This window comes from Lutjanus erythropterus, chromosome 9, assembly GCF_056507025.1.
Source record: "Lutjanus erythropterus isolate fLutEry1 chromosome 9, fLutEry1.hap2, whole genome shotgun sequence".
In the NCBI taxonomy this organism is placed as follows: domain Eukaryota; kingdom Metazoa; phylum Chordata; class Actinopteri; order Lutjaniformes; family Lutjanidae; genus Lutjanus; species Lutjanus erythropterus.
Window position 1 is genome coordinate 36668723 of NC_139325.1, and position 13458 is coordinate 36682180.

At 38.5% G+C, this 13458-nt stretch overlaps 1 protein-coding gene across 1 annotated transcript; it reads right to left on the bottom strand.

Annotated features, from left to right (window-relative positions):
* Nucleotides 1-1343: 1343 nt before the first annotated feature.
* ccne2 (cyclin E2) lies at nucleotides 1344-11152 on the bottom strand. The gene is made up of 12 exons (XM_084727441.1): nucleotides 11135-11152; nucleotides 9510-9548; nucleotides 8374-8455; nucleotides 8145-8198; nucleotides 6951-7093; nucleotides 6483-6618; nucleotides 6215-6361; nucleotides 5989-6084; nucleotides 4524-4658; nucleotides 4304-4415; nucleotides 3867-4024; nucleotides 1344-2812 (listed from the first exon to the last, which is right to left on the bottom strand). The coding sequence occupies exons 2-12, from the start codon at nucleotides 9521-9523 to the stop codon at nucleotides 2702-2704; spliced, it is 1188 nt and encodes a 395-aa protein (XP_084583567.1). The 5' UTR covers nucleotides 9524-9548; nucleotides 11135-11152; the 3' UTR covers nucleotides 1344-2701.
* Between the last annotated feature and the right edge of the window lie 2306 nt (nucleotides 11153-13458).

The window sequence follows — 13458 nt, forward strand, 5'->3', positions numbered from 1 at the left end:
AGAATGCATTTCAGTCCTACGTGTGAACGAGGCCATAACTCTCCTTTGAAACACAAACCAGGTTTCCTTCCTGTAACGTCATGAGAGTCCAGGAGGCTCACTTTAAAAATGTATTCTGATAAATTCACTAATTACTCCTTTAATATTGTGACATTCGGATTACATTACTGACTATATTTTTTTAAAGTAATGTAACTTGATTACTTTCTGTTACCTTTGGACTACCTCAGTATAGAATATGGAGAAATTGTTTTTAACCTAATAAAATGTTTTTAGGGCTGCAGCTAATGATAATTTTCATCATAGACTAATTGGTCAATTAATATCTCAGTTAATCAATTAGTTATTTGGTTCATAAAATATTAGAAAATGGTGAAAAATTGTTGATCAAAGTCCAAGATGGCGTCCGAGAGGAAAGAAACCAGAAAATATTCACAGTTAAGAAGCTGGAATCAGAATTTGGACTATTTTTAAATTAAAAAATGACTGCAAGCAATTAATTAATAACCAAAATAGATGCAGATTAATTTAATAATCAATCAATAATAGATTGCTTGTTGCAGCTTGTTAGGTTTATCAGTTTGTCCAGCTGTTCTTTCCTTTGTCACACGATTGATTGATTGATTGATTGATTGATTGATTGATTGATTGATTGATTGATTTGAAGACAAAAAATGGGAAAGTTTCCACCCAGTTGAGGCTGATATAAACAATTATTTTAATGTTTAACAGTTATATAACTAATCTAAAATTAAATTAATTATTAATTTAACATTTCTTAATGATTATTATAAAATGTTACAAGTTTCTCATTTTAATGACTTACTGGACCTTTTTCTTGTTTTGTTTTTTTAAACCCACAAACTAAACTAGAATAGAAACACCCACTTAAAATCACTTTTTAATAACAATTGTCATTTTTTTTCCCTTTAGACTCCATTATCTAAGTTATTTGATGTCTCTGGTATCTCAAGAGAAACCAAAATATTAACTTGGAGAATGTAGTGGTTCATGAAAGTTTTCATTCATTTAAGATAGAAAACATTGATATACTTAAATTTTAATTTAAATCTAAAATTGTTCAAATCTTATTCTAATCTAAAAATCAATCTTCCTCCTGCCAGTAAAGCAAATGTCACCCATTAATGGAGGAAAACGGCTCTAATACATTTTGCTTGTGTTGTTCTTTCACATAATTAAGTAGAAAGGAATAAAATTAAATCAGCTGTATCAAATTAAATAAAAACATGTAAGGGGTCGCTACCTTCAGAACCGTCGCTAATCTTTTAACTCACCACCCGAACACGACGTCCAGTCGTCACACAGACCAAACTCAGAGTTCATTTCATTTCATTTATTTAAAACATTCCAATATAAAAGAAAAAATTACACATTTCTGAATTGCTCTATTTACAAAAACTTACATTCTTTAACCTACATACAGTTTACATGGTCGTTCGTTCACTGCGGAGCCTCGTCACAGCAGAGGCTTCAGGTTTACAGTCACAGGTTTGTTCGATCTCTCGACGGCCTTTTGGCTCGTTCTAGCTTAAATTAAGTAGCCACACATTTCATTTAAAGGCACTAAAGAGGACAACAGCAACTGTAATTCAACAACAGGTGTCACAGAGCTAAATCATAAATAGATTTTGCCTTTGGCAGTGATCAAACCGAGCTCATTCAGCACCAACAGTTTTTTTTTTTACATATGAACATTTACGTTTTTTTTTGTTGTTTTTTTTACATTGAAGGCTTATCAATAAATACAAGCACTGAAAAAAAAAAAAAAGAAAACTTTGCACAATCGTAGGCAGTTTTCTTATGCAAGTCAAGTCTTCCAGGAATGTAACAAGAAATGTGCAACCAGGTTGCAACTATAATAAAAATGATTGAGCCACAAACGGATCAGGTGCATTCAGGACGTCACACAGAAAACCAAGCGTCTTCTTGTTCCGGCGGCTCGCGTAGAGAATCACATCGTCTGTTCACCACAATCAAAGTGTCAATCTACAAGTTCATACACTGTTTAATGGGAATTTAGGCAAGGATAATAATTAAAAACACTTTAATTTCCTCAGTTCAGAGTGGAATGGAATATTGTTCGTGCAGAAAACGAGAGATTCCTCGTTTCCTTTTTCCTGAGAATCAAACTGAAGCACCATCTGAAAGCATTTAAGCCTCGATTTAAAGGACAGCACCAGTAAAACTCCCGGATATAAACACCTCACAGGTACAAAACGCTTCAGTCACTCTCAAACCAAGACGCTTTATTATAAAAATAAAGTTAACGTCCCCACATCACATCTGTGGACTCCAGTCTCTGCTGCAGGACAGACATCTTGGTTTTGTCTACGAGGTACCTGCTGCTGGTTCACATGAGTTAGTTGTATGTTGTTTAAAAAAAGAAAACAAAAAAACAGTTTGGTTACCTGCCTAAGAACTGCATTTCCTGACACTCCATATTTGGAGTTTTATAGAATCAAATCAATAAAAAGACCGTCAGGAATCGGCGCCCTGACTTAGTGTTAGAAAAATAAAATCCAGAACGTGCTGCGCGAAGTTCACCTTTTCCTAAAAAACAACAAAAAAGAAAAAGAAAAGTAGCGTCCCGAGGTGCGGATGTGGTCTGACAGGTCGGCGTCACTTCAAACGTCAAGCCGTGGAGGAGGTAGCGTGTCTCGCCGGTCGGTCGTGTTCAGGCTCAGGGATTGGCCGGTTTCTCTGTGCTGCTGGGCGGAGTCAGGATGGCTCCCACGGTGACGGGAGACATCTGATGGTCGGGGCTGTCGACCCGACGCTTCTGAGCTTTTCTCTGCAGGACAGAAAAAACAAAATCAACATTAGTCTCAAAGTTTTACGGTTTTTAAGTTCAAGCCTTGTATAAATAGTATTTACGTAGTGACAGAAAAAAGAAAAGCTAAACACGGAAACGACAAGGAAGCATCAGCATAAAAAGTTTGGTTAGTCGTCGTTTGAATTGGAAAGTTTAATATATTAATATTTGCCCAGAAAAATAACTGATTGAGACTCAAAATGAATAATTTTAGCCCAGTAAAGGATTCATAATCTTAAATTTCCCACCAGATTTTCATTCCCTGCAGTCTAAAACAGCATTTAGGCCTCGATCGGGTGATTTAAAAATTATTAATTCATGGCAATATGAAAATCCAAATAGTAAAATGGCCTTTTCGGGCTTGGAGACTCCGACAGTAAAGTTCAGGACTCTCATGTGTAAACAATATTTGATATTTCATCCATCTATCTGTTTTTGTAACAAACTGTTTTAATCCATTTTACCAGGGTTACTGTTTTATTCTCATCAAGTCGCATCACTTTGGTGAGTCACATTTATGCCATTTTCTTATCACGGGTTTTTGCTTTTCTGAACTTTGCAGCCTTTGTTAAGAGGTTAAAGTGACAAATGGTTGTTTTTTTATAATGCAAATCTAAGTTTAAACCTGTATTTAGTCAGTAAACATTTCTGCTGTCCCTTCGTGGCCTGAATTCACGTAGATGTAGGACACAATCCACAATCTTTGTTAAGTAAAAATTAATTTTAAAGCTGGAACTAACTTGCAGCTTCATTAGTCTGAGTTGCACAAATCAAGGAGATTTTTTTTGCATAAAAGTCACATTCATGTCACTGAACAAGGACTGTAGACTTTGTCCTCCATCTCTTTCATCACTTCATGGAGGGTCTGCTAACTTTTCTATGTTATTGAGAGACTTAAATGTTATTTAAATGAAGAAAAGTTATCAAAAAAAAAAAAGCACTTGTATCATATCTGACAACAGAAGCCTTCAACCCTTGACATTTGTCTCGACTGAGTCCCCGGCTGTAGAAGCCGTTTGTGTATTTTACTCACCAGCAGGTCCAGATAAGCCACGTGTGTCTGGATGTTGTGTCTGTCGTCAGATTTGACTTTAGGGAAGTCCTTGAGTTGAGGTGTGGCTTCAGATCGCAGCGTGTCCATGAAGGGAGTCATCCACAAAAAACACGGAGCGATGCTGTCCCACGTCAGACCTGATGGACGAATGGGTAAGAACTGAGTTAAAATCACCCCTGTCAACATCCACCATTTTCTGACAGAATTCTGATGTTCACAAAGAGTCGATCACTTCTCTAAATTTATTAAAAATTGTAAATTAAATGCTGGTTAGAATTAAAAAAAAAAAATCAGAAGCACATAAAAGCCTAAATATTTATTTAATCTGACGAGAAAACTTTGGATTTCTGCTCTCATAATGAGCTTTTATCCAAAATATTTTGAATCAGACGTCCAGATGGGAAAATCAAACTTACCTGAGACTTTATGTACAACATCAAACGAGGAGAAGTGGCAGAAGGCGGCTGCAGCAAGAACGCTGTAGCCGTAGTCCAACGAGTCGATGTCCATCATGCACAGGTCCAACAGCTGCAACACACAGGTCAAAGGTCAGCACGACGTGTCGCAAACATCACAGGTTTGTTTTCACCTCATCATCGAGCCGCGTGTTGTGTTAGCGACGCAGGTGTGACATACCTGTGTGATCTGGATGTACGTTTCCTGGGAGAACTGCGGCACCAGGAAGTTCTCTCCGTCTTTCTGGGCCTCGACCTGAGCGTACAGCTTCAGCCAGGAGATGGGCGTCTCCGGACACAGATTCCAGTCCAACGCCTGCGAGACGACAACAACAACAAACAAGTCAACATCCATCCCATAATACAACGTGTAACAGAATCACCACAGGGCTTCTTGAACAGTTTGTTAAAATTCCCCTGTGTTTTTCTAGAAGTTGCTGTTTTCATGTTTCACCTTTTCCATTTTAGAGTTTTGGAGGTTGTTTAGAACTCAGTTATTAATTTAAGTAAATCAAGATACATTTGTCTAAAGTTACACTGTAAAACTTTTAGAATTATTTGTGCTGCAGTAAACAGTGAATCCAGCTGTTTTCAGTACGTACAGTCATTTCTTAACCTCTTAAACACTGTTCAGACTTCCACATCCTCGGCCGACTTTACCATCCTTCAGAAACTATAACAGGCTCAGTTTTAAAACTGGCTACTAATAGATAGCAAATAGCTTAGCTTGTCATGAAGAGGCTAAATAACACTTTTGGAAAAGAAAAAACTGGCATGACCATTTCCAAAGAGGTTCCTTCAACGCTCACCTCAAGGTATCTAAATGTCGACGGGTTCTTTGTGTACTCTCACATGCAGTATACGCATCATTACCTCCTAATCTAGTTGAGTAATCGAGGATCATCCCAGACTCATTAAACTTCACAAATTTACAGAGTTGGTGCGTTCCGAGATTTACTGACAGTCAGAGGGTCACTGAACAATCTCCAGAAGAGAAGTGACTATCATGCATCTGCCAAAAAATGCAAGAAATTTCCAAATGTCAAAAAGTTTTGACACCAAATCACAGCATGTTTTTTTTTTTTTATTTCTATGATGTTCCTCGAGGTCTTAGTGGCCTCTTTTGGTATTTTGGAGGGAATTCAAGTGGTCAAAAATTGCTAAATTTTGCACCAAATCTGTAATAAATAAATGGTATCAACTCCAAAACCGTCTGAGACCTGGTAAAGCATCATGGGAACGAGCATCACTGCAATGTCATGACACAAAATCAGTTTCTACACAACTTTCGGTGCTTTTTGCTGCAACGTCGCACAACTGGCTGTTTGCACTCCCCCCCCCCCCCCCCCCCCCTTCACTCTTCATATGACCTGTACTGTCACACATGTCATTTTATTACTATTTTACCAGATTTTAATTATTATACTGCTTTATTTTACTGTTTGTTTTATCCTGTTTACACCGTTTTATTTTACTTTTTTAAATAGGTGCTGCATCTTAAATTAATCTTCAGTTTCCCAGCTCTCAGATGATGTAAACTACTTCTATGTGACCTGCTGTCTCCCCCTAAATATCCTGCTCTAAAAAATAGATGAAAATGTTTCTGTTGTAGGGAGCGGTGGAGGGTGAACAGTGTTTTATCGTACCTTCAGCATGAGAAGCTCCGTCTGCTGGATGTCCCACATGTCGCAGGCTCCATCTGTGACGTAGGCGAACTCGAAGATTTTAGGAGGGTAGATTTCCTGAAGAGAAGAGAGAACGACGTTATTAAGGAGATAAAACACAGGCGTCTGGATGATGGAAGAAAGTATTTTTAAACTGTATCATTTGGAAGTATGTGCATCTGTGGTTAGAGGATGAGGACAGACTCACCTCTATCTTTGAGGCGATGAAGAGCGCCGTGATTCCGAGCAGCTGTAGGTATTCTTTGCCGTAGTTCTCCTCCGTCAGCATGAAGCGATCAAAGTAGTCCTGAGCGAGGTAGGCCGTCTGCCGGTGGAGGCTGTACACCTCACTCACCTGCACACACACACACACACACACAGATACAGTTTTAAATTGCTGACTATCTGAAAGTGGTTTCTGCATCTTAAAAATCTGTGATTAATAATACAATATTTTCCGTCAACCACTTCCTCACCTCGAGCAGCCAGTCCAGCAGAATGGCTCTCATCTTCGGCTGCAGTTTGGGATGCCGCTGCAGGTAGCTCTTGTCGTGAACATACTTCAGCTCCTTGTTGAGCATTTTGATCCAGACGTCGTCTGAACTGGCCCAGCTGGAAGACAAACACCAGGATATGAATGTCAAGATGAGCCATTGTGGTTTTAACTTTACTTAATGTTACAGAATAAAAGTTTCCCACAACAAAAAGCTGAAGGTATTGAAAACATTTTGTTCTTCCTAAGTTTGTGAATGAATCCATTTTCAGGGTTTCTTCTCAATATGAGCCTACAGCTGATTAAAGTGACACAAAGCCTCCATTAAAAGGAGAATTCACAGTGAATGAGGGTTTAATGACTGAATACAGAGTCGGGTGGAGTAACAGCTCGGCATGAAGTGTCGAGCAGCAGCGGCGTCATTGAAGTGTAAAACACACAGACGGTTTACCTGAGGCGAGGAATGGGGGAGGCCTTGATGAAGAGGTTCTTAAATCTGTACTGCTTGAAGCTGGACGGGTCTGCAGGCTCCAGCTCTTTGTGAGGAGTTTCGATGAGGACGCACGGACTCGCTCCGTCCTCCGACCAGCACTTCTGCAAAAACCAGAAAAAGACAACGATTGACAGTTTAGTCAGCAGTTAAAATAACAGATGCAGCCCCAAACACAAGTCTGATCAAGTTCATACAGATTAATAAATTTTCCTTTTTCTGGCTTAAGATTGGCTACTGCACACCTCTAACCTAGGGCTGCAACAATTAATTGATTAGTTGTCAACTATTGAGTTAATCACCAATTATTTTGATCAATCAATGGATCTGAGTAATTTTTGTAAAAGAAAAAAAAATCTAAATTCTCTGATTACAGCTTCTTAAATGTGAATATCTTGCTTTTTTTTTTAAATATATCTTTTGGGTTGTGGATATTTGGATCAATGAAATGAAAATTATTGTTGCAGCCCTGATCTCATCATCACCTTTTGCTGACTGTTTAATTTCTTGTATTTCTTCCAGTTTCTTATCATTACATTCCCTTATGTTCTTCTGTTTTATTCCATGTTCCTGTGTACATTTCAGTGTAAATTACATTACATTTACCTGTAATTAAATCTGCTATAAATACAAGGTTCTTGGGGTTTTGAACTTCCAATTTTCCTATCGAGCTAACTAGTGTCACCTAGTGGTGAAAGGCAGGTACTGCACGGCTCCTGCAGAAACTCCTGAGTCACTTTAACGTGTTCCTGCAGGCTGATCTCATCATAGAAAGATTAATTTAATATAATAATTAGCTTGAAGCGCAGAGAAAAGTGTGTGGGAGAGACTAAAATGGGACAAAAACTAAGAAAATAAACAAATGCAAACAAGTGGCAAGCAGAATATGGAGGAACAAAGGTGTAACAAAATGGACGCTCGTTATATAAGAAAACAATATTTTGCCGACCATAAGATTTTACTGTGAATTAAAGGCTGCACGCTGATGAAAAAACACCCCAATAAAAGTAAAGTTTTCAAACAGGGCTGGTCACAGCAGAAGGGAGGGGACACAAGCAGATAATAAACTAGTACCAACACACATCCCGGCCTCAGCCCTTATCAGTTATAAACACACACAATCATTGAGAGTTAATGACATGTGGACACACTGACCTGTATTTCATAGCTCTGTTTCTTGGCAGCAGGTTGTAGTTTTTTCTTGGAAGGCTGGAGAAAGAAAATAAACAGGTGAGTTTGTGTCACCGCTAATAACAGCTTCAACAGGATAATACAGCTGGAGACGAATCGATTAAAAACGAGAGTACAAAGGAAGTTATTCAACAATAGATCTTTGATAGAAAGATAAGAGAATTTAAAAAAAAAAAAAAAAGGAAAGACAAACCTCTGACTTTCTCTTCTTCAGTGGTGCTCTGACTGTCGGCTCAGGTGTGTTTGAATCTCTGGCTTGCAAAGTGATGCGACCGCTGAAATCAAACATAGAGGAGATCAGAATGATAATATATGGTATGAAAACTGACTCATATTACCGTAAACATCTACTTATCTACAGCACAGGATACTGTAGAAGTGTAAAGTGTAGGTCTTAGAGCTGCAATGATCAATCAATTATTAAATTAATCTACAACCATTATGATAATCGATTAATTGGTTTAAGCACTTTTTTTTAAAAGGAAAAAAAAGTCAAACTTCTGATTCCAGCTTCTTAAATGGGAATATTTTCTACTTTCTTTAATCCTCAGTGATCAACATTTTTTAGGCAAACCAGCATTAATCAATTAATCAAGGAAATGAAAATGATTGTTAGCTGTAGCTCTCGTATATTTCAAGTTTTTAAGCACGTTTCGTGTCTGTAAGGACATAATGTTTACATTTTTACATTTACACTTGTTAACAGTCCTACTTTTAGTATTTCTATCTAGTATTTCTGTCTAAATCGCACCTATTTTTCATATTTCCTTTTGTTTAGATCGGTCCTGTAGTTGTATTGTTTGCACCTTTAATATTTCCTCATATTTTACTCTTATATTTTATATTTTCTCCTGGTTATCTTCCATATGTACACACTCATTTAGTGTCTCTTTGTGTTGTGTATTACTTTGCTGCTGTAACAGAGCAAATTTCCACATTGCAGGACTAATAAAGGATTATTACTTAATATTTTGTGAAATTAAATACCCCGCCTTTTTTTAAATTCTTTTAGGGACACTGTAACTGATAATACTTGTGTAATACCACTGAGAGAGTCTCATACTGTTACAAGCCTACACTAAAGTTGGACAAAGTCTGTGGATGATTCATTATCAACATCTAAGAGAAGATGTGAACCATCATCGTTCCACATGTACATATAGTCCAAAAAGTTAAATTCTGTGTTGGTGAAAACGTCCACAGTAAACATCCTTAAGAGTAAATGTGATAAGAGTTTCAGCTGCAGTGAGGAGGAACATGTCTCTACAGTGAGGCCCCCTGTGGGCCCCCAGACTACAGTCCGAGAACAAAACGCCACCAGCTGCTCACCTGCGTCTGGACATTGTGTCGAGTTAATTTATGGCTCCTCTGCAAAAAAAAAAGAAAAAGAAAAAGGGAACAGATGAGATATAGATGCAACTTTAACATCACTGTCAGAAAAACTAACAGACATTCAGACACATGGAGCACAGAGAGGATGAGGAATTAGGCAGCTTATATGAACATAATTAATCCAACTGTACTGGAACAATTTCATAATCTCTTGTAGAGACCTGGGGCCATGTTGTGGAGCCACTGGGGCCCAATAATCACAAGTACACAACATGTTAGAGGGGACTGGTGTGAGTTGGTGAGGTTGCATAAGACTAAGACAGGCCCGAGTCAATGAAAATAACTTAAATAATCTTATTATGAACCTAACTGGCACTTGGAAAGTCCTGGAGGAGCCAGAGAAGGTCCTGGGAACCACTGGGCCCCCAAATTTTAACAGAAAATCACATTTTAGAGGCTCAGTTTGAAGCTGTGGTTAGCTTGTGACCACCAGTAAAGAGAGCCAAAATAACTTCACAAAATAATAATCGACTAATAAAAGCTAAAGCAATAAATGTAAAGATCATGACAGCCGTTATTTAATATTAATGGCTTAAACTGGTGTGACTGTGTGACATTAGAGACACAAACTAGCCAGACAAGCTCTGTGAGCTAGTGTGGAGGCTCCAGCCAAAAAGGAGGGGGGCTGGTTGTTCCCTCGATTTCAAACAAAAAAAGCTCAAAAATACCGCGTTTCAGCCGGAGTTTATCGTCTTCAGCTACGAAGGACACATCTTAACACAACATCAGTGTAGTCTGAGTGTGTGAAAACGGCTAAATATGAACTTTATTTGAGGATTGAAACTCAAAGACGCGCCAATTTCCGCAGCGCAGAAGCGGGAGGATTTGAGTCCAGCCTCCCCGCAACCTCCTCCAGGTCTGCGGGGGGAACTGGTGGAAATGACCGCTAAAGATAAACCGTATCGGCTTAAACACGTCCTCAACAGTCAGAATAAACTCATAGGAAGCACATATCTAAAGGCAAACCACTTCAAAGTCCATTAAAGTTGAGTAAACCGAGACCCCAGCTAGGCTAAACTGTGGAGGGGGAGCTACAGTAATTAGCAAACTTAGCCCGGCAACAGCTAACTAGGTCAACAATAACCAGCTAACCCCGATATGCAGATAAGATGATGATCTGCAGCTTTTACATGCAAACAGCTGAATACTGGCCTGATTTAGGAAAACATGCAACAGAACCAAAGACACCGAAAAATACACTTTTATGAGTTTTAAAGTTAGAAGAGCAGCTCCAGTGTTTGTACAGATAAACTCATCTGAAACCCAGAAATCTGACTAAACACACCTCCAGGATAACATGCGAGATTAAAACGAGTTAGAATTGATCACAATATTACTGGAAACCCCTTCAAATAAAGTAAAATACAAGCTAGAAACTAAGATATGGCTGCAGTTCCTCTCTTGTCCAGATTTAAATCCACTAAACACAAAACTACGCGGGGAAAGCGGATGATTTAAGATCGAAATGCACGATGGCACCAGGATGAAAGAGTTGACAGCAGAAATATGTTATTAAAGTACAAATATGAGTATAAATGTTCCCTCCAGCTCGGAGGTCTTACCTCCTCGGTGATGAATGAATGAATGCATCAGCTGTGGCGCCGGCGCCAATCCTTATATCCGCATATGCCCGCAGCTGTCCACTGCGCATGCGCGTTCCCGGTTCACAGAAACGCGCTAAATGTTCAAATCTGAGTGAAGATTTTGACAAACGACTCGCGCCGAACAATTTAAAGGGGGTTAATGTACTCCACTCTGAGCTGTGAAAGATTATTAGAGAAGCTAAACCGTGATTAAACCCATTATTCACTGTGTTTAACCGGAGCCTCCGTTCACTTCTAACGGACGGCGGATCGCAGGAATGTTTTTTGATGTAAACACCGCTTTCCGTAAGTTCCGGTTAAACTTTGACGGCTTGGCAGAAGCAAATAAATCATCTGCGGTCATAATAAAGCGATAATTCTTTCGCTTTACAGAGATATTTGCCGTTTATTTCGCGGCTCCAAAACAGCTTCCGCGTGCGAGTCCCGCCTGTGGGTGGGGCCTCCGTGACGTCGAGCCAATGAGAGAGCCAGCAGCGAGGACCGCGTGCTTCCTCTGCAGAATGTAAACAGAGAAAGCACGTGGAGCTGCTGTCAAACAGTCTGCTGCTGTCATGTTCATATCATATTATTAACTCATATTTGGGATATTTAATAAGACAGTACAACTTACATATATATATCGATATAAACACTATGTGCGTAAATAATGACATATACTCACTTACCGTTAAGTACAATTTTGAGGTAGGGGAGGCCAGGGGCAATTGTAACACTGTGTTTACATTTTCCCTCATAACTGGCAGAGTACTTGAATTTCTTTTATTATATAAATTATATAAGAAACATCTGGCTGACCACACTCTGGCACTCTGGTTTTATTTGTCTATATTGTATCATTGTATTTGTCTAATGTTTTTGTGTTGTGTATTTTTTTTCCTCAGGACTTGTCGTGGTTGTGGTGGTTCACAAGTTTTGAAAAACCTTTAAAAAAAAAAACTATATATAACCTATACCAACTCCTGACTGGTTACAGGTCACTAGATTACAAAATTAATATATCTGTAACCTGTTTCAGCTCCAGAGAAGAAAAAATGCAATTACACTACAGTTACTAATCAAAATCTTGGTGATTATAAAGGGTTTACATCTGAATATTCTTTTCAGGTTGACCTCTTCTAGTTTATACAATTGATAGATTTTCACCAGTAAGGACAAGACTATAATATTAAATTTAAGGTAAGACATCAGAGTGTTACAATTGTAACACTCCGATTTAATGATTTTATGGTGAAATGTCTCGTTAAGTGATGAGAACAGCTTTGGCCCCACTAACAGTTAATAAGCAGACCCTGAGTTAAAGGTAGACTCAGTGCGATTTGTCCGAGCTGTCTGTAAACCCACCAGAAAGATATTCCCAGAATGTCAGATAGCAGTGTTTCGGGTTGGTAAAACACCCGGAGCAGCAAAATAATGAGAAAATAAGGAAAAACAGGCAGAGGGCAATTTAACTGATCAGTATTTCAGATGGAAGAATCAAACAGAGACATGAGAGCTGTGTATGAAAACATTTATTATAGGCTAATAAGAGATCACATGTATTAACTATTACAGTTCGAAAACAGATGACCCCACATTTTCATTAGCATTTTTTTGACATCAGAACAGAGTGAATTGATCTGTCATACATCCAAAATACAAAGAAGGAGACCAGTTATGTCGATAAATAAAAAGTTAACCCTAAAATTCCTACACCTTTTTTTTCTTTTTGGCAAAGTGCTGTATTATTCCAGTAAACTACACAAAAAAAAAGCAAAAACGTCTAACACTTGGTGAAAAATAAAAATGCCACAAAATATTCTTCACACTTTTTAAAACAAACAAGGAGAAAAAGAGGTTTTGCTACATCATTCTGTCTGGTTTGTTGAGTCATTATAAAAGCTGTACACTGGGTTGGAGGGAGGGATGGCGGGCGGCGGCGAGAGCGAACAAGCTTCCTCCGAGTGGTGCATAGTTGGTTTCTGATGTCTGTTTGTGTGTTTTTTTTTATTTATTACGTCCGCTCAGGACATTAAAAAAAGGGAGTTCAAGTTCTTCACTGATGCATTGTCATTTCAACATTTCAACCTGGAAGGCACGTGATCCACAAATTTCAAGGCATTGAACAAAAACATTACAAATCCCTGTTAGTTTGATGATGGAGAGATGAACTGAGAACAGAAAGTAAATAGAAAAATAAAACGTTTAAGGCTCCTGACAGCAGGAGGAGACAGATCATCACCGTCCGTCTCCTCCGATCCCTTCTGTCTTTAAGTTTGCCTTTACAAAAAAAAAAACAAAAAACA

Coding starts and splice junctions, on each gene's coding strand:
- ccne2 (XM_084727441.1), bottom strand. Junction 6,362..6,482: donor TGCTGGACTGGCTGCTCGAG/GTGAGGAAGTGG, acceptor GTGTGTGTGCAG/GTGAGTGAGGTGTACAGCCT. Junction 4,416..4,523: donor CGTACATCCAGATCACACAG/GTATGTCACACC, acceptor TGTGTGTTGCAG/CTGTTGGACCTGTGCATGAT.